The sequence below is a fragment of the Aegilops tauschii genome, chromosome 1 (assembly GCF_002575655.3).
Source record: "Aegilops tauschii subsp. strangulata cultivar AL8/78 chromosome 1, Aet v6.0, whole genome shotgun sequence".
NCBI classification, from domain to species: Eukaryota; Viridiplantae; Streptophyta; class Magnoliopsida; order Poales; family Poaceae; genus Aegilops; species Aegilops tauschii.
The window spans coordinates 11,098,894-11,120,342 of NC_053035.3; the positions used below are offsets into that span (position 1 = coordinate 11,098,894).

The 21,449-nt window shown below is 45.2% G+C and overlaps 1 protein-coding gene across 2 annotated transcripts; it reads right to left on the bottom strand.

The window, feature by feature from the left end:
* Positions 1–9,401: 9,401 nt before the first annotated feature.
* LOC109739166 (uncharacterized) lies at positions 9,402–10,135 on the bottom strand. Of its 2 annotated transcripts, none has more exons than XM_020298253.4 (2): positions 9,912–10,135; positions 9,402–9,819 (listed from the first exon to the last, which is right to left on the bottom strand). In XM_020298253.4, exons 1-2 carry the CDS (start codon positions 10,120–10,122, stop codon positions 9,602–9,604), a joined length of 429 nt encoding a protein of 142 aa, XP_020153842.2. In that variant the 5' UTR covers positions 10,123–10,135; the 3' UTR covers positions 9,402–9,601. The 2 variants fall into 2 exon arrangements, with proteins under 2 accessions (XP_020153842.2, XP_020153841.2); XM_020298252.4 differs by having other exon boundaries at positions 9,402–9,825.
* Between the last annotated feature and the right edge of the window lie 11,314 nt (positions 10,136–21,449).

Below are 21,449 nucleotides of genomic sequence, written 5' to 3' on the forward strand. Positions count from 1 at the left end.
AAAAGTCTCGTGTGTCATATTATATACAGTACAACAGAGTCTGACGAAATAAATATAAAGATCAACTTAAAACCTCCACGCATCATTTTGATGTAGAAGCCGGGGTAATCATCTTTTTAAAAAGAAAATCCCGTGTGTCAAAATCGCTTGTTATTCACCTTGGTTTGCTGCCTGCAGAAGAAGCTATGCCCAGCGCGTGGCCATGCTGCGACGAGTGCGGCACGTGCACCAGGATGATCCCACCGAGGTGCACGTGCATGGACGTGTCACCGAGCGGGTGCCACCCGGCCTGCAAGAACTGCGTCCAGACCACCCTTGGTGGCCGCGACGTCTTCTGGTGCATGCTGCGCATCGAAAACTTCTGCAAGCGCCGCTGCACGCCGGCCCGCATGGTTAGTTAATTCGACGGAGGATCATGTGCTGTCGTCGGTCGCATGAATAATGCCGCGCGCTTAGCTTGCGCCTTTAATTTTCTTGGATTTTCAGACCTCGCGCCGCATCTTGGGATGCAGACAAGAAATAAGCGTTTGGTGTCTGGATTAAACAACATATTCTCTGCTCAAAATCTTTTCATTTCAACATTTCATTTAGTTTGGTATAACAAAATTCGAACCCTATGGAATTTTGTTATTGGGCATCCTGAACGCAGGTCGTCACCTCCCACAAGATGTACGCATCCCATTCTTTAGCAGATCCACAAACAACCGCAAAACATCAAATGTTTTCTCGCTGCTTCTTGCCTTTGGGGAAAGTGAGATTTTTTCTAACCAACCAGATTAGAGATGGTGTTGAGTCTGTTGACAAAGTTAGCCAATAAAGAATAGATACGATCAACCACATAGTAGCTCATGTGGTTACACTATAGGAAAAACACACGTCGCTGAGTATCACACCGTAAGCCGAGTGCTGAAACACGGGCTTACGACTTATGTGCACCTAAGCCGAATATGCCCACAAGGACACGCGTTGAACAGACAGTACACGGCTTACCTACGTGTACGCCGTCAACACGGGGTTCCGACACTCGGCTTAAACAATGGACACGTCGCAAACTCAGGTAAGCCGAAGTTGCCTCAGAGAAGCACCCGGCTTAGAGTGCAACTCAGGGCAAAGCGTACCTGCCATATGACCCGCGCGCCGCCCGCTAACGGCTCCGTGATGATGTTGTAGGTAAGCCGAGTACCCGATATAATACACTCGGCTTACAGGGCACAAAATATAGATATTGCAAGAAATGATTAAGTTGGTGAGTTGGACTTAATAACTATTACTTGTTTCATTTCTTTTTCTTCCCCCTATTTCTCACACATTCTGTCTAGCCTAGCTTTCATCGCACTTACGATCTCATTTCATCATTGTTAGAAAAATATGAGACGCGTATTCGATCTACCGAGCACTAAAAGTAATTTCACGAAACAATCGAGCTCAAGTGTGTCACATTTGTATGGTCTTGCGTAAGATTGTATCAATCTTGGATGTTTTATGTAAAAAATTGTGCTATTTTATATCATTTTATGGGACTAACCTATTAACCCAGTGTCAAGTGTCAGTTGTTGTTTTCTGCTTCTTTTTGGATTTCTAGAAAATCAGTACCAAACGGAGTCCAAACACTACGAAACCTTTTGAAGATTTTTTGGACATAAGAGACCCTAGAAGCTTTGGGAGGAGACCAGACGGCAAGCAAGGAGACGGCAAGGCAACAGGGCGCGCCCTGGGGGGTAGGTGTGCCCTAATGTCTTGTGGGCCCGTCGTGGCTCCGTCTGACCTACTCCGTCTCTATAATTTTTTAAAATCGGGAAACCAACAGGGAGCAACCCAGAACACTTTTCCCGCCACCGCAAACTTCTGTTCTTCCGCGATCCCATCTGGAGGCCTTTTTCAGTACTCTACCAGAGAGGGATTCGATCACGAAGGGCTTCTACATCCTCCTTGATGCCTTCTGATGATGTGTGAGTAGTTCATCACAGACATGCGGGTCCATAGCTAGTAGGTAGATGGCTTCTTATCTCTCTTTTATCTTCAATACAATATTCTCCTCGATGTTCTCGCAGTTCAATTCGATGTAATCTTCTTTTGCGTTGTGTTTGTTGGGATCCGATGAATTATGGGTCTATGATCTGAATATTTATGAGAAGTAATTGAGTTTTCTCTAAACTGTATTATGCATGATTATTATAGATTTGTATTTCTCTTCGATCTATCCGTTTGGTTTGGCAAATTAGATAGATTTATCTTGTAGTGGGAGCGGTGCTTTATAATGGATTTAATCTTGCGGTGTTCAATCCGAGTGACAGAAAGGGACTTGACATGTCTTTGTATTATTGTCATTTAGGTGAAAACGACGGGGTTTATTCATATTGATTGGGTTTCCTTATCTACATAATGTCATCTTGCTTAAGGCGTTACTCTATTTCTATTAACTTAATACCCTAGATACGTGGTTGATAGTGGTCAATGGGTGGAGCAGTAGTAGTAGATGCAGGTAGGAGTTGGTCTACTTGTCTCGGACGTGATGCCTATATACATGATCATCGCCTTGAATATCGTCATAACTATGTTTTTTTGGTCAATTGCCCAATAGTAATTTGTTTACCCACCGTATGCTATTTGTTCAAGAGAGAAGTCTCTAGTGAAAACTATGGCCCCTAGGTCTACTTTGGTCATATAACATGGTCAACGAGTTTGAACTGGAATTAACGGTGTCTACTAGCATTTTTGAGCAACCATCTAATGAAACAGTGGCATTTTTTAGGTATCTAATGGCATTCTTCAGCAAGCATATCACAGAATGATGACATTTTTTAGCAGTTGTAACTTTTAGTCACAAAACTGAGTATTGAGACACAACTAGTGGCATAAATGGCAAATTTTGAATATATTAATATAATCATCATAAATAAATGTTTCTGTAGCAATAATTTATTATAATATTCTGTGTTTTTGGATATTATGGTTAAATTTTTATTTTTACATATCACGTCATAGTCCAAAACACAAATATCTGAAGACTTGGTGTAGTAGCGAGCTCTAGACTCTCAAACCTGAGCAGGTCCTCCTTCTCGAGTGAGGTGACTTTGGATCATAGACATGTGGGCTGACCTGTTAGAGGGCCCACATATCAACTACTGCCAGCGGTGTAGCTAGCAATCTGACAAGGCTGCCTGCTTCTTTTTGCGAAAATATCATATCTATTATAAAGATTCACCCTATATCGGAGCCGGCCTGACCTTGTCAATGATAACCGGGAACTCTTCGTGCACATGCCCCTAAGGAGCAGGGAGCAGCAATCATCAACATTGAATCCTTGAATCTATCTCAAGAATCTGACACCTTAAATCTCGCCATTGGGTACACATGATGAGAAACCCTAATCTCACCGCCCCGAGAAGCTGGCAGGAATCTACACCAGAGCTCCGTATAATCCGTCCAGACAAACAAACTTGAGGAGGATCGGAGCTCCGAGGATATTACCAAGAAGACCAACTTGGTGTGGGAAACACCCAGTTTCAAGCACTTGTACTTGAATCTGTTGTTCATGAAAGGGTTTTCGGAGGAAGAGAAGGTGATGAGATATATAAGGCTTGTCATGGAAGGATGTGTGGGCTTGAAGAGAATCCAACTGTGTGATAAAAACCCATCCGAGGAGTGCAAAGCCATAGACCCTAAGTGTTCAATGTTTCCTGTGAATGAATCTAGCAAGCGTCGGATTAAGGGGCAACCCACATATGGATTCTCTTCAGACGAGGATGAAAGCTGAATAAAGCTGTTGCTTATTGATGATTTGGTGCGGCATACAAGAGTATATAAGAGGGTACAAACCGACTTGGGGTAGGGGTACAAAACTGACTTGGAATAGAAGTCATATACCATAATGACTACTCAAAAACCTAACAGAAAAAAAAGATACGGGGCTTTTAAGATCTGGAGAGGCAAAAAAATTCAAAAAAATTCAAATTGTGGTCAACCTGTGGTCAAACAATGGTTAAACTAATTATTCTAGAATATTAGTGTTACTAAATAATTATTTCAGTTTTTTTAAATTTTGGTCAAATCTGGTCAAACAATGGTCAAACTAATTATTCCAGAAATATTAGTGTTACTAAATAATTATTGTTTTTTAAAACAATAGTTTCAAACTCAAAGAGTGAAATGTGTCACTTCATGCTCAAGCTAAATTCCTGAGGGTTAATAGAATTGACATCCTACTATTGTCAAGAAAACAACAAGTGCACACTTGGAAACGAGGGAGAATAGAACCCGGAAGTTAAGCGTGCTCAGGCTGGAGTAGTGAGAGGATGGGTGACCGTCCGGGAAGTTAGATGATTTGGAATGATGAGGGGTGATTAGAGATTAGAGGATAAATTGCGCAGTGATGAGGGGTGGTGATTAGAGATTAGAGGTTAAAATAATTCAGAAATTTGAAAATAAAAAAATTAAAAAAATTCGCAAAAAAACCAGGTTTAGGGGGGCTAAAACCCCGACGGACTCCTGGCGCCCACGTGGACGGGCTTTTTAGTCGCGGTTCGTAAGAGGCGCGACTAAAGGGGGGGGGCCTTTAGTCGCGCATATTTAGTCCCGGTTGCACAGCCGGGATTAATGGCCTTTGCGAACCGGGACTAAAGGCCTATTCTCTACCAGTGATAGAAGCTAAGACGGCGGGGTTGGGATGGCCCAAGCGACGATGCCAGAGATCGACGGAGGCCGGCATGGATGTTGGAGGGGTGGCGGCAGGAACTCCATTAAGAGAATAAAGATCACCGGAGCTATTGAAGCGAGCGATCTCGGCCTTGGTCAGGTAATCCTTCACAGATAGACCAAAAGGGTCAAATTCAGCCGAAACTAGATTGTCGCAAGTAAATTGGCGAACAGAGATAAGATTTTTAATGAGGGCGAGTGCAACTAGAACATCGCGAAGTAAAAGAGGTTTGGTGGAAGAGGGAAGTTGAGCCTGACCAGCACAATATATAGGAATAGATGATCCATCTCCAAGGATAATGGAAGGGAAAGGAGATTTAGTGCAAGAAGATAACCAATTACTAGATGCAGACATATGACTAGAGGCCCCTGAATCAAAGATCCAATCCGTACCTGAGTTTCCTTGTGCAGCAAAGTTATTCATGGCCTGGAGAAAGGCAGCTTGATCCCAGCTCGGCGTCGCAGGTGAGGGTGGCGTGGAAGCAGTGCCGGCGGATACGATGGTGAAGGCAGTAGGGCCGGCTGGGGAGTGTAGTAGGCATTGGCCGGCTGTGGTGGGGGTGGCGTCGGGAGCAGGGCCGGCTGAGGTGTGTAGTAGGCGCCGCCGTCGGTGCTGTAATGACCATAAGGAGCATACGTCGGGGCGGCGTGATAGGCATTGGCCGGCTGTCGGGGGTTGAGAACCCCGGGAGCACCAGTAGGCGGCCGAAGGCCGGGTTGCCAGGCACCTGAGTATGCCGGCGGAGCACCGAGGGTGGACGGAGCAGACCAGGGCATGGGCCATGCTTGAACAAGCCCCGTCCAAGGATCATGAGGAGGCCGCCATGCAACCGCAGATGGAGCACTGGTGGGTGGTGCAGGACTCGGTGCTGGTGATGTCGTAGGCGGAACCGAACGAGTCGGCGGCGGCCTGTAGATAGGGTTTTGCCGCGGTAGTTCGAACTAGGACGCCAGCCTGGGGGCGGTTCAACAGATGACGATGCCGACGGCCCGGCGGCAGGAGCCGGCCTGGAAGGCGGCGCTGGTGTAGACGACAGAGGAGGACGAGCCGCAGCATGAAAGACCTTGGGGCGAGAGTCCCTGCGAGCTTGTGTTTCCGCCGCGAGTTGTAGCAAGGAACGTACTTCAGCGAAGGTAGGAGGGGGCCGTATCATCGGTATGAACGAGGCTTGCTTGTCAAAGTCTTCGCTGAGGCCGACGACGACGATATTGATTAGCTGTGAGTCGCTAACTGTATCGCCGAGTTCGCGGAGCTCATCGCCAATGGTCTTAACGCGCTGACAGAACAGGTTCACCGGGGCGTCTCCTTGCACCATATTGCGAAGCTCGGTGTGGAGAGCGTTTTTCCGAGCGTCGGTGTTGCTTTGGAAGAGCTGACGGAGGGAGTGCCAGATGTTGGCAGCAGTGGCGCCGTCGTGATCGAGCATGTTGAAGATCTCGATGGTGATGCGGGTGTAGAACCACTGGACGATCGCGAGATCGTCTTTCAACCATTGCGGATCATCGGGGCGGGGAAGACAGTTGGCGGCGACATGCGAGCGCAGGTTGCAGCGGCCGAGGTGGAGATCGAAGAGATGTCTCCAATGGTAGTAGTTGTGGGCGGCGAGATCAAGAACTATGGGGATGTAGGGGCTGACGTCGGAGATTGTGTCAGCAAGAGATATTGGTGCGGCGAGGATGGGTGCAGGGTAGTTTTGTGGAGCTATGGTGAGGGCCGAGAGAGAAGCGGCCGCGGCGTTGGCAGCCTTGGCGATGAGTGCGGCCCGGCGCTCGAAGTAGCCGGGCGGCGGCGGCGGCGGTGGCGTTGGTGGAGCCATACCCTAAACCCTAGGACCGGTATCTGATACCATGAAAGCTGAATAAAACTGTTGCTTATTGATGATTTGGTGCGGCATACAATAGTATATAAGAGGGTACAAACCGACTTGGGGTAGGGGTACAAAACTGACTTGGACTAGAAGTCGTATACCATAATGACTACTCTAACAGAGGAGATAATAATGGAATGATTGGTATCATCAGGTAGTATGTAGAATCGAGTCAGTTGCTTAGCAGGCCCATTAATTAGCAAGGGACATATATTGAGTAGGTGCAAACATATGTCGCAGGATACAGAGACTAGGTGAGCTGCCCTTGCAATATTGCAACAGTAGCCAAAACATTTCATGTTTACAAAGTGGATTGGGTTACAGTAAGGATGCAAGGGGGGGGAGGGGGGGGTGGGTTAGCAACAAAATACCCTCCAGCGCGCGACCCAAAACGTCCGACCAGCCCTGCTAGGTCTATGGAGCACTAACTGGCAGAAAGGGCGCCATTGCTTCTGACTCACTAAAAAAAATGGTAAACAGGCCACTAGTAAAAGTAAAAAATACATCAAATATAAAACAATTTTTTCTGCGGGGGAATATATAACATTTTTTTGCCATGAACAACAATTCAAGTAAAAACAGAAAAAAGAAAAATTGCCATGAAAAATAATCCACCTATATGTAACACAATATTCTTGTGAGTTATAGAAGATTTGTTCTAAAAGTTGACATGGTGTGTACATGTATCATGACGTATGTGATATGGACATATTTATCAGAAATTGCCATGTTGTAAATACCAAAGTTCCTAAAATTTGGCATGTGAATATTATAAATTTTATAAAAACATGCTCACACTAGCGATTAACAAACTGAGACTTGGTTTGCTGCCGGGAACAATCAGACACTTGGCAACGTTGGTTCCAGCACTTGGCAGCGGTGTGCACGATGCATCCGCGAAAAAGACGGTCTTAATTCAGCTCTACCAAGTGAGGCTGGCCGGTGTACCCGATGCACCCTCTTGATAACAAGCACACCGTACGTGTCCACCTCACGCTCAGTCAGAAATGCCCCCACAAATACCGCCTGATCAACTATCCTGGATTCATATCCCACAAACGCAGATCACAAGTATAGTATCCTCCTTGAAACTATGAGAACAGCGGAGCTCGTGGGTGTAGATAGAGGATTGAGGTCGTCGTGGCCGGAGGCAGCGGGGCTACCCGTGGCCACGGCGGCGCTCCTGATCAATGGTGACAGGCCCGATGTTGCGGTAGCGTTGATCGTGGAAAGGGATCCCATCAGGCCGCCACCACCAGGGCGTTCCGACCCTAGGCGCGTCACCCTCGTCTCTGACACGGCCAGCGTTGTCGTCAAGACTCCTGTGGCCGGCTAGCATAACACGCACCGGTGTGTAGTGCAACTCCTATTTACACTGTTTGATGTTGCGCATGTATCCTATTCGGCTATTCCTCATCGCTACTAGTTATGCTATGATAATAAATCTATGAAAGATGTGCTAGTGCAACTCCTATATACAAGTGTAAATGAACTAGTATTCGGTTGTTGCAGCCTTGTAGTATGCCACCTTGGCTTTTCACATGGGTTGCTCACTAGTGTTCGATTGGAGGTATGGTGCGTTCCCAGTTGATTTGATTTGAGGCCTTTATAAGCTCCCGGACCCTTAGGATCAGGATCAGGGCGACTTGTATGTGTTGTAATGCCGATCAACTTAAAAAAAGTACTAACACTGATCAATTGCGTTAAGATATATATCACCACCTAACAAATTACTGCTTCTCTGGTAATCTCTTGTTGCCCGCCCTAGTAAATGTGCACCCACGCAGAAGAAGAAAGGCGAATGAAATTTAAGATTTGGGACGGTCTATCTTTGGATTCTCGGCCGAAGAGAACACCAGTGCGTTTGTACTCTCATGTCAATGTCTGGATGTCTCATGCTTTGTCAAAAGAAAAACATTCCCGTGCTGATCAGTCATAGATACTCCGTATGTAAACCGCCTGGCTCCAAGGAGATATGTCTGGTTAAGCAATGCTCAAGCCAGCCTCTCGATTTATTCAAGTGTCAAAAATAAGAAATAATTTTTAAAATAAGGGGAGGTATGTGCTCTCATTTACACAAGGCAGGTTCTCCAGCCAGCTAGCTAATTTGTCCGGTTGTTTCTAACACCACAACACTGATAAATTGAATTTTTTCCGCCGATGTGTTTGGGACAAACACAACTTGGGTTCCATCTCCGTTTGAGCGTCTCAGCTCGCCAGCTTGCGAAGAGTGACTTGCTAGTTAAATCACAAAATAAATTTCTGATAAATTCATGAATTGCTTTTCAGGGTAAACACGAGAATAAATACTCAAATCGATCCCAAACATACATAGTGGGTTCCAGTTTCATTCACTTGTGCATACTCACTTTTTAATTGGAAAATAGTACTTCCTCCGTATCAGAAATATAAGATGTTTTTTACACTATCATATATTTTGATACTGAGGGAGCAACTCTTAAACCACCTAAATCAGCTCCAAATATCCACAGTACCTTTTATAAAAACAACGGTGTGAATATGATGTTGACTTTTTTTAATATCGAACTTTTGTTATTTTGTTGTTGCGGGGAATCAAACTTTTGTGATTCATTTGATTATAGTATGGTTGGATCTAAATTCTTTTGACTAGGCTCGATATTAGCCATTTGATTATAATATAGTAATGGATTTGGATTTGATGATGAATTATTCTACTTGTTTTTGAATTTGACATCTCCATCTTGATGATTTGTATGGGAATGCATATTCGATTACTGCTGAGTAACATGGTTGATGATTTGGTTGTGAATTCACATCCCGTGCCATTCCATGCATACGTGTTTTGCCGATAGAAGGTTTAACAGAAAAGAGTTTGAGCATATAATATGCTCTTAATTTATTTGAGACATAGAAAGAAACCATGAGCAAGCATCGACCGTTCATTTCTCCTCTACATCTATGCAGACCAAGATGCAGAGGGAACTCTGAAAGAAGACCGAGAGAAACTTAAAGGCACAAGTTCATTATTCAGGCGACATGATCCACCGTCCAATTAGTCATGCAACCGGCGTGCAGCGGCGCTTGCAGAAGTTGGCGATGCGGTCCGCACACCGGAAGCCGTCACCGCCGGCGAGGGTGGAGTTGGGCTTGGCACAGGTCTTACAGGCCTTGTTGCACCCGGTCGGTGACATGTCCATGCACGTGCAAAGCGGCGGGATGGACCTGGTGCACGAGCCGCACTTGTCGCAACACGGCCACGCGCTCGGCGTCGCCCCTGCATCTAGGCAGCGAACCAAGGTCACCAAGCTGCTACACATGGCTTACTCGGCGAGGAGATGAACAAAGAAAGGAAGATCCGTCACTCACCTTGGCTGTGGGCGAGGGGCAGAGCTGCTGCGAGGACGGCGACGACGACTAGCGCGGCGAGCAGCGCCTGGGGCCTCATGCTTGCAAGGATCGGGCTGGTTCTTTGCTTGGCTCTGTATACGCTGCTTGTTGTGCCTAACGGAGGACGGGATGCACGCCTTCTTATAGGAGTGGCGTCCCGGCTGAGATAGACGAGAGCAACAGTGACCATCCATAAACATGCAGCTGTTCACACGTTTCGCGCGTGGCATGTGTTTCACGCGTTTACTTTTTCTGGCACTAAAGGAATCTATTCGGACAATTGTTGTTGGTTGCAGTGTTGCAGAGGACAGCACTAGGTGGTTGCAGCCTTGCAGTGTACCGCCTCGGCATATCACATGGGTAGTATGCATGCGGGTTCTAAAAGGTGTGCATGCAGTGTACGTTTTATAGGTTCGTTGCACCAGGTGTAGTCTCATGATACGTCAGGATGGGAATGGGCCGGGTCAGCCCACGTTTTATAGGTTCGTTGCACCAGGTGTAGTCTCATGATACGTCAGGATGGGAATGGGCCGGGTCGGCCCGCCGGGTCGCTGACCCGACCCAGAAATTCAAGGCCAATGGGTCACATGGGTCGGCCTCAAACAAGATTTGGGTCAACAGGGCCGGCACCGAGTGACCCGTTGGGTCAGCAGGGCCGGCCCGCCTTATAGTCTTATAGCTCACAACAACAGCAATCTTCATCCCGCCGACGTTGTCATAAGAGCCGATTTTACAACGCAGTCAGTTGTATAATTTTCGGCGAATGCTCGCGCATATGAACAACAAAATTGTCTTCATATGTTTCATCAAAATGCACATGTACAAAATCACAAATAGACAACTTAATTTTCCCTATTACCAAGTATCAAATATTTTATTAATTCTTACACTAGTTAGATTCCATTAAAGTGTGTCTAATTTTAACATCTCATTTGTGCACAAGACAATGTAAATCAAGAATTTGGGTCGACCCAAAATACCCATCGGGCCAACAAGACCACTGACTATTCTTTATACGGGTCGACCCGTGGCCTCTCAAATTGGCCTTGGGGCCATGATGGCCGGGTCAGCCCATTCCCATCTTGAATGATACGTCATGTGGGTGGATCGGCGGTAACCCTGATTCTACATGGTGGAAAGTAAGGGCACTCCATATTTTCAAGTTTGTAGATGAGAGTGGTGACTTCGGGTGGTCTGATGTATGTTTTTGTCAGACCTTTGTTGAATAATTAATAAACATGACTGCATGCATCAGTTGATACATTAATTACTACTCCCTCCGTTCCTAAATATAAATCTTTGTAGAGATTTTACTAGGTGGACTACATACGGAGCATAATGGACGAATCTACACTTAAAATGCATTTATATACATCCGTATGTGGTTCATAGTGAAATCTCTACAAAGACTTATATTTAGGAACGGAGGGAGTAATAAAGATGACTACATGCATTGATTGATGTAGAGGCCAGGGTTTGAACCTCCTTTTCAGAAAGAAAAAAAGGAAAAACATCACATGGGTAGTGTTCTGCCAGGGGCTTGGTGCGTGCCCAGTTGATTAGATTTTTGAAGTCGCTGTTTGATGATTTGAGATCTTTATGACTTATAAGCTCCCTAGCTCTTAGGACGATATATGAATATAGTATGATTGTTCAGTTGTAACTATAGTAACGCCAATCTGAATAACGGAAATATGGTGCGTGCAACCTTGTAGTGTACCACTTTGGCTTATCAAATGGGTTAGTCACTAGCGGTCAGTTGGGGGCTTGGCGCGCACCGTGTTGATTTGAGGTATTTAGGGCAACTCCAACACAGATCACCACAACGGACATGCGAAATCTGTGCGAACATGTCTAGATGTGTCTGCGAAGAATGACAGGGATGGACATAATCCAAGTGGAGTCACCAAATAAACAGCGGATAGTGGATTTACATTAACTTTCGTAATAATTTTTAGCATAAGGACTGGATCCTAGTTTTTTCTACTATTCATCAGACGTGGGTGTCCTACTCTTCCTCGGAGACCTCCTGGCCCTCAATGTCGCCGGTGGAAGTGAGGTTGAAGATTGAGTTGGCCGTCCAGCCTCGTCGCCGTTGCGTTTCAGCGCGACGTGGAGCCGCCGACATTGGCATCAGGGACGTGCTGGTACGTTGCGCCCTTGTCTCGCGCCTCCATCTTCTAGAAGAGGCAATTGCGCTCCGCCTCGTTCACGCAGAGCAGCCACCACTTGTGGTGGTCGATGGTGTGGGCGCCCTGTACAGATTGACCACCGTCCGCTGCTCGTCAACAATGCTCGGGTTCATCGCAACCATGTTGGTGATGCCATGTTCGGATACCTGCGCCTTCGCAATCTGGTCCTCCCCCGGCCAGTGCTCCTTGAGGAGCTGTAGGTTGTATCTCTGCTCCTCCAACAGAAGCAAGAATGCGGACATTTACGATGCCTTCTTCACCTGCTCCGCCTTCGCACAAGTGCATGAACCCCTTCTAGGATTTCATTAGTAGCGGCAAGCCCCTGAAATCAAACGCTGCCGGTAACTTGGCAAACAAAAATGCTACACTTACGTAAAAGCCTGCGTAATGTTACGTAACTAGACTAACTACTAACCCCTCCGGCCCCTTGATTCCAACTGAGTGGGGCCCCTCCCGTAATTTCCTCCAACTGAAAAAAGCCACCTAATCCATTACGTTACTTTACGTTTGATTGCTACATAGGTGTAGCATTGCTCCTTGGCAAAATAGCAGTGGTGTCCCCAAATATAATGCACGCCGCTATCTCACACTAGCCGCGTGCTTTATATGTACACGCATCTAGTAAGGAACACACGTGAAGCACTTTATCCATAAAGTAAAAACGGCGTGTACATACCTTATGCTGCATACCACTAATGATGTAAGTACTAGCACCGTAACTAGTAATATATTCTTGGCAAGCCTGCGGGCCTCTTTCGCTTGCGGCCTCTACTCCATCTCGAACGTCTCTAGTACTTGTAATGTTGTAATTAAGTACATACTAGTAGTGTGGAATCTGTGTTCTTCGTTGTTGACCTTCTTGGAGGCATTGTCTAGAAGCTTACTTGAACGCCAGGGCTCGAGGAAGATTGTTCAGCGTTGCTCCGGAGTGAGATCTATGAACGGCGACTTGATGCAGAGGACATGGATGTGCAACAGTGGCAGTGCATTTATGGCTAGGCCGGCAGTCTCTGGTTGTGAGACATCAGTGGCCACGATCCCATCTGCAGGCGACAATGTCTTCCTCCTGCGTCATGGTATGGCGGTTCTCTGCTCGGGCGCATAGGCGAAGGCGTGGTTCTGCGCTGCTTGGTGATTGCCGAGACGGGGCTGGAATCTTGGATCTTCAAATCCGACAGCAACGACAATTTTGTTTTGCTGCCTGATTCTGCCGCCATGGACAAGGATGGTGAAGCATGAGGACGGTGCGAGACTGTTGGAGTTATTGGTCAATGCTTCATTTGAACCAATCAAAAAACATATTCACACTGCAAGAGTAGGTACTTGGCACCGACGTCAGCACATGGGAGCAGTTGGGTATGGAACGTCAGCAATGTGGGAATACTTGAGTGTCAGTGGTGCCTTGTAGCGGGTTGTCTATACAACATGATTAGCGCGCAGGTAGCTAGTTTGTAAAGTAAGTAGTATGCACAGGCAGGGATAAGTACGCTATTAATTAACATGGTCGACCCAAATAACATTGAGTGAAAGTATCCATACCGAAAGACTTGGGTGCAGTTTGCTGTCACCAACGTGGAAATCATGGACTGTCGAGTATTTCTTTGTATCGATCAGGATAATAAGAACGACCTGACATAGCCATGTTTGGAGTATTGATGTTCTTATTATGGACATGCCAAACCTGCAAACATAAAAAAAAGGCAGCATTAGTTTCAGAAGATTAATCTTTGCATATGCACATGCACTTACTACTGCATCGCTCTAGATAAATACAGTAGAAAAGAGATGAAGTATGTGAGTGCTCATAGATCTGTAAGCTGCTTAGCTGTCTTTCCCTGTCGAAACTTCGACTGCTGTCTCAGGCTTCCAAAACAGTAAGCAGACTCAGTGCAGCTCGTGTGCGTCATCATGAGGGAAACCCAATGGATGAATGGAAGCATTTATCAATTCGAATTTCTTAGCAAGGAAACTTCAATCATCCTCCTAGTCCTACCGTGTGATCAGATACTACTGATCAAGATCCATGCAGTATGTACTCTGAATGCAAATGGTGTGCTCGGTTCTCTGATACTTTGAATGCAAGCGGTGTCCAAGCCGGTTGCCCAAAAAAGTCTAAATCCTGTGTCTGTCTCATAATCCATGTCTATCTTCTTTGGTGCAGTACTGTCTGTCTGTCTCCTTGCTCCGGCTGAGGTGCACATATGAACTAGACCTTGACGTGGCCTTCCAATTTAGGAGCAACAGGGGACCTGCCGCCGGCGGGCCATTACAGAAACTAATTTGATCGACCAGAAGCTACTGTTGAGCTGTTCTGCTTGCGGGCATTTGCGCGAGCAGGTGGTGGGCGTGGTCGATCTCATGCCCCCCAAGAGATGAGCACCTCGTGTTACAGCTATTTTATACTTGGTGGTCGTGGAGCGGGCCAGCGACGGTGGCGGCCATGGCTTCGGCGAGTGAGCTTGCTTTGCTGGGAAGAAGAGGAGAAGGCGGTAGAATGGTGGCGCTACGTGTCGCCTATAGCGTTCCCGCTTACGAGACAGGCCCAACATCGCAACGAGAGGCGCGGGAATGCAACGCCAGTTTTCCCCTTCTATTCCGTTTTTTTTTCTACTTGGTTTCGCTTTCCTTTTTTTTCTATTCTATGGGGAAATCTATACTCTATATTGGTTGAAAAGAATACAAGAAATAGCCATCATTTTTAAAAATATTGTTCATCATCCATATAAAACCTACAAAATATGCATTAGTTTTTTATTTATATTGCATGAAGATTTGTTAAAAACATGTGAACACTTTATTGAAAAATTACCCTGCAAAAAAATTAAATACACAACGAGCAACTTTTCAGTAAAAAAAAAGTATTTCTTATTACGCGATAAACATTTCTTCAATGCATTATGAATGGTTTACTCATATGAAATGAACAATTGTATATACACGATGACCCTTTTTAAAAAGATAAAATATTATAAATACATGGTGAAATGTTCTTAAAAACACCATCAATATTTTTTAATACATGATAAATAACACATCATCCTTATAAAACCTTCAATATATGCATTAATTTTTTTATTTATATTATGTAGATTTGTTAAAAACATGTGAACACTTTATTCAAAATACTCAGGAAAATAAATAAATACACAAAAAGAAACTTTTCAATAAATAATAAATGCTTTTTATCACACGATAAACATTTTGCAATGCATGATGAATGGTTTATTCATACGAAATGAACAATTGTATATACACGATGAAACTTTATAAATAAGATAATTTATTATAAATACATGGTGAAATTTTCTTAAAAACACAGTAAACATTTATTAATACATGATAAAAATAATAATATATGATGAACTTATTATATAAAAACAATAAATATTTTTAATACAAGATAAAAAAATTAATACAGGGTAAGCACTTTATCATATATGGTCAACATTTGTTATAAAAACAATGATGACCAGTTTTAGAATAGATGGTGCATTTTTTTAATACATGATGATTAATTTCAAAAATTATGTTGACCAGTTTTAGAATAGACGATGCATATTTTTAATACAAGATGAACCTTGTTTATACATGATTACAATTTCCAAAAAAAGACAATTCGAAAATTGAACATTTAATACTTTTAAAAAAACAAATATTTTCATTCTTAACAGATTTTAATAAAAAGTGCAATTTCTAAAAATTGTTTGTTTTTAAGAAAATGTTCATGTTTCAAAAAATGCTTGTCTTTCGCTGCATTTTAGAAACTGTTTAAAAATTGCAGAAAAAGTTCACATTTCTTAAAAGCTGTTCACATTTGCAAAAATTTAAATGCTCAAAATTTTTATTTTTTTTCTAAAAATGGATGAAAGTTTGAAAATTTTCTCTTTTTTAGAAAACTATTAAATTTCATTAAAAATAATAAAAAGCCATAGGATAAAACAAAAGGACGACTTTTTACGAGAAAACCAGAAAAGCCAACTAAGTCGGGCGGCTCATATAAAATAGCATATAAATGCATATAATACATCCTAGATGGATAATATAATAGCATGGAACAATCAAAAATTATAGATACGTTGGAGATGTATCAGTATTCTACTCGTGCATATCATCTATGCATAGACCTATCTCTGATACCACTGTTGGGAAACGTAGTATGCAATTTCATACAATTTTCTACGCTCAAGCAAGATCTATCTAGGAAATGCATAGCAGTGAGAGGGGGAGAGTGTGTCCACGTGCCCTCGTAGACCGAAAGCGGAAGCGTTTGACAACGCGGTTGATGTAGTCGAACTTCTTCTAGCTCCGACCGATCAAGCACCGAACGTACGGCACCTCCGAGTTTTGCACACGTTCAGCTCGATGACGTCCCCTGTCCTCTTGATCCAGCAAAGGTGTCAAGAAAGTAGATGAGTTCCCTCAGCACGACGGCGTGGTGACGGTGATGGTGAAACAATCCACGCAGGGCTTCGCCTAAGCACTACGAGAATATGACTGGAGGCATAAACTGTGGAGGGGGCGCCGCACACGGCTAACAATAGTTGTTGTGTGTTGTAGGCGCCCCCTCCCCATGTATATATAGGTTGGAGGGGAGGAGAGACAGCCAAGGGGCGCACCCCAAGTAGGAGGAATCCTACTTGGGGTCCTCTCTCCTATTCCTATTCAGATTAGAAAGGGAAGAGGGGGAAGGGGAAATCCTATTCCCTTTTTCCTTTTCCACCTTCCCCTTCCCTTCTCCAAATTGACCAGCCCATATGGGGGGGCGCACCAGCCCCTTTGTGGCTGGGGTATTTCCCTTCTTGGCTCATAAGGCCCATATCTTTTGCCGGGATGCCCGGAACCCCTTCCGGTGACCCGATAAGTACCTGGTGCATCCCGAAACACTTCCGGTGTCCGAATACCATCGTCCTATATATCAATCTTTACCTTTCGACCATTTAGAGACTCCTCGTCATGTCCGTGATCTCATCCGGGAGTCCGAACAACATTCGGTCACCAAATCACATAACTCATATAATATAATATCGCCATCGAACGTTAAGCGTGCGGACCCTACGGGTTCGAGAACTATGTAGACAAGACCGAGGCACTTCTCCGGTCAATAACCAATAGCAGAACCTGGATGCTCATATTGGTTCTACATATTCTACAAAGATCTTTATCGGTGGAACCGTTATGACAACATACGTTATTCCCTTTGTCATCGGTATGTTACTTGCCCGAGATTCGATCGTCGGTATCTTCATACCTAGTTCAATCTCGTTACCGGAAAGTCTCTTTACTCCTTCAGTAATACATCATCTTGCAACTAACTCATTAGTCACTATGCTTGCAAGGCTTCTCATGATGTTTATTACTGAGAGGGCCCAGAGATACCTCTCCGATACTCGGAGTGACAAATCCTAATCTCGATCTATGCCAACTCAACAAACACCTTCGGATATACCTGTAGAGCACCTTTATAATCACCAAGTTACATTTTGATGTTTGATAGCACACAAGGTATTCCTCCGGTATCCGGGAGTTGCATAATCTCATAGTCGGAGGAACATGTATTTGACATGAAGAAAGCAATAGCAATAAAACTGAATGGTCATTATGCTAATCTAACGGATGGGGATGTGGTCCCGTACATTAAATGAAAACACATGTCTATGGTTAGGAAACTTGACCATCTTTGATTAACGAGCTAGTGTAGTAGAGGCTTACTAGGGACACAGTGTTTTGTCTATGTATCCACACATGTATCAAGTTTCCAGTTAATACAATTCTAGCATGAATAATAAACCTTTATCATGATATAAGTGTTGGGGATCGTAGAAGAAATTAAAAAAATTCTACGCATCGCCAAGATCAATCTATGGAATCATCTAGCAACGAGAGAGAGGAGTGCATCTACATACCCTTGTAGATCGCGAGCGGAAGCGTTCAAGTGAACGGGGTTGATGGAGTCGTACTCGTCGTGATCCAAATCACCGATGACCGAGCGCCGAACGGACGGCACCTCCACGTTCAACACACGTACGGTTGGGGAAGACGTCTCCTCCTTATTGATCCAGCAAGGGGGAAGGAGAGGTTGATGGAGATCGAGCAGCACGACGGCGTGGTGGTGGAAGTAGCGGGGATCTCGGCAGGGCTTCGCCAAGCTCAGCTAGAGGGAGAGGTGTCACGGGAGGGAGAGGGAGGCGCCAGGGGCTGGGGTGCGGCTGCCCTCCCTCCCCCCTTCTTTATATAGGGGTCCAGGGGGGCGCCGGCCCCCAGAGATCCCATCTCAAAAGGGGGGGGCGGAGGCCAAGGGGGGGACTTGCCCCACAAGTCAAGTGGGGCGCCCCCCCCCACCCCTAGGGTTTCCAACCCTAGGCGCAGGGGAGGCCCAAGGGGGGCGCACCAGACCACCAGGGGCTCGTTCCCTTCCCCACTTCAGCCCATGGGGCCCTCCGGGATAGGTGGCCCCACCCGGTGGACCCCCGGGACCCTTTCGGTGGTCCCGGTACAATACCGGTGACCCCCGAAACTTTCCCGGTGGCCGAAACTGGACTTCCTATATATAATTCTTCACCTCCGGACCATTCCGGAACTCCTCATGACGTCCGGGATCTCATCCGAGACTCCGAACAACTTTCGGATTTCCGCATACTAATATCTCTACAACCCTAGCGTCACCGAACCTTAAGTGTGTAGACCCTACGGGTTCGGGAGACATGCAGACATGACCGAGACGACTCTCCGGTCAATAACCAACAGCGGGATCTGGATACCCATGTTGGCTCCCACATGTCCCACGATGATCTCATCGGATGAACCACGATGTCGAGGATTCAATCAATCCCGTATACAATTCCCTTTGTCAATCGGTACGTTACTTGCCCGAGATTCGATCGTCGGTATCCCAATACCTTGTTCAATCTCGTTACCGGCAAGTCACTTTACTCGTACCGTAATGCATGATCCCGTGACCAAACACTTGGTCACATTGAGCTCATTATGATGATGCATTACCGAGTGGGCCCAGAGATACCTCTCCGTCATACGGAGTGACAAATCCCAGTCTCGATTCGTGCCAACCCAACAGACACTTTCGGAGATACCCGTAGTGCACCTTTATAGCCACCCAGTTACGTTGTGACGTTTGGCACACCCAAAGCACTCCTATGGTATCCGGGAGTTGCACAATCTCATGGTCTAAGGAAATGATACTTGACATTTGGAAAAGCTCTAGCAAACGAACTACACGATCTTATGCTATGCTTAGGATTGGGTCTTGTCCATCACATCATTCTCCTAATGATGTGATCCCGTTATCAATGACATCCAATGTCCATAGTCTGGAAACCATGACTATCTGTTGATCAACGAGCTAGTCAACTAGAGGCTCACTAGGGACATGTTGTGGTCTATGTATTCACACATGTATTACGATTTCCGGATAACGCAATTATAGCATGAACAGTAGACAATTACCATGGACAAGGAAATATAATAACAACCATTTTATTATTGCCTCTAGGGCATATTTCCAACAGTCTCCCACTTGCACTAGAGTCAATAATCTAGTTACATTGTGATGAATCGAACACCCATAGAGTTCTGGTGTTGATCATGTTTTGCTCTAGGGAGAGGTTTAGTCAACGGATCTGCTACATTCAGGTCCGTATGTACTTTACAGATATCTATGTCTCCATTTTGAACATTTTCACGAATGGAGTTGAAGCGACGCTTGATATGCCTGGTCTTCCTGTGAAACCTGGGCTCCTTGGCAAGTGCAATAGCTCGAGTGTTGTCACAGAAGAGAGTCATCGGGCCCGACGCATTGGGAATAACTCCTAGGTCGGTAATGAACTCCTTCATCCAGATTGCTTCTTGTGCTGCCTCTGAGGCCGCCATGTATTCCGCTTCACATGTAGATCCCGCCACAACGCTTTGCTTGCAACTGCACCAGCTTACTGCCCCACCATTCAAAATATACACGTATCCAGTTTGTGACTTAGAGTCATCCAGATCTGTGTCGAAGCTAGCATCGATGTAACCCTTTACGAAGAGCTCCATAAACGAGAAACATATCCTTAGTCCTCTTCAGGTACTTCAGGATATTCTTGACCGCTGTCCGGTGTTCCATGCCGGGATTACTTTGGTACCTTCCTACCAAACTTACGGCAAGGTTTACATCAGGTCTGGTACACAGCATGGCATACATAATAGACCCTATGGCCGAGGCATAGGGGACGACACTCATATTTTCTCTATCTTCTGCCGTGGTCGGGCATTGAGCCGTGCTCAATTGCACACCTTGCAATACAGGCAAGAACCCCTTCTTGGACTGATCCATATTGAACTTCTTCAATATCTTGTCAAGGTACGTACTTTGTGAAAGACCAATGAGGCGTCTTGATCTATCTCTATAGATTTTGATGCCTAATATATAAGCAGCTTCTCCAAGGTCCTTCATTGAAAACCACTTGTTCAAGTAGGCCTTTATGCTTCCCAAGAATTATATATCATTTCCCATCAACAGTATGTCATCCACATACAATATGAGAAATGCTACAGAGCTCCCACTCACTTTCTTGTAAACACAGACTTCTCCATAAGTCTGTGTAAACCCAAACGCTTTGATCATCTCATCAAATCGAATGTTCCAACTCCGAGATGCTTGCACCCGCCCATAGATGGAGCGCTGGAGCTTGCATACCTTGTTAGCATTCTTAGGATCGACAAAACCTTCCGGCTGCATCATATACAATTCTTCCTTAAGAAATCCGTTAAGGGATGCCGTTTTGACGTCCATTTGCCGTATCTCATAATCATAGAATGCGGCAATTGCTAACATGATTCGGACGGACTTCAGCTTCGCTACGGGTGAGAAAGTCTCGTCGTAGTCAACCCCTTGAACTTGTCGATAACCCTTAGCAACAAGTCGAGCCTTATAGATGGTCACATTACCATCCGCGTCTGTCTTCTTCTTAAAGATCCATTTATTTTCTATGGCTCGCCGATCATCGGGCAAGTCAGTCAAAGTCCATACTTCGTTTTCATACATGGATCCTATCGCGGATTTCATGGCTTCTAGCCATTTGTCGGAATCTGGGCCCGCCATTGCTTCTTCATAGTTCGAAGGTTCACGTTGTCTAACAACATGATTTCCAAGACAGGGTTGCCGTACCACTCTGGCGCGGAACGTGTCCTTGTGGACCTACGAAGTTCAGTAGGAGCTTGATCCGAAGTACCTTGATCATCATCATCATTAACTTCCTCTCTAGTCGGTGCATGCACCACAGGAACATTTTCCTGAGTGCGCTACTTTCCGCTTCAAGAGGCAGTACTTCAT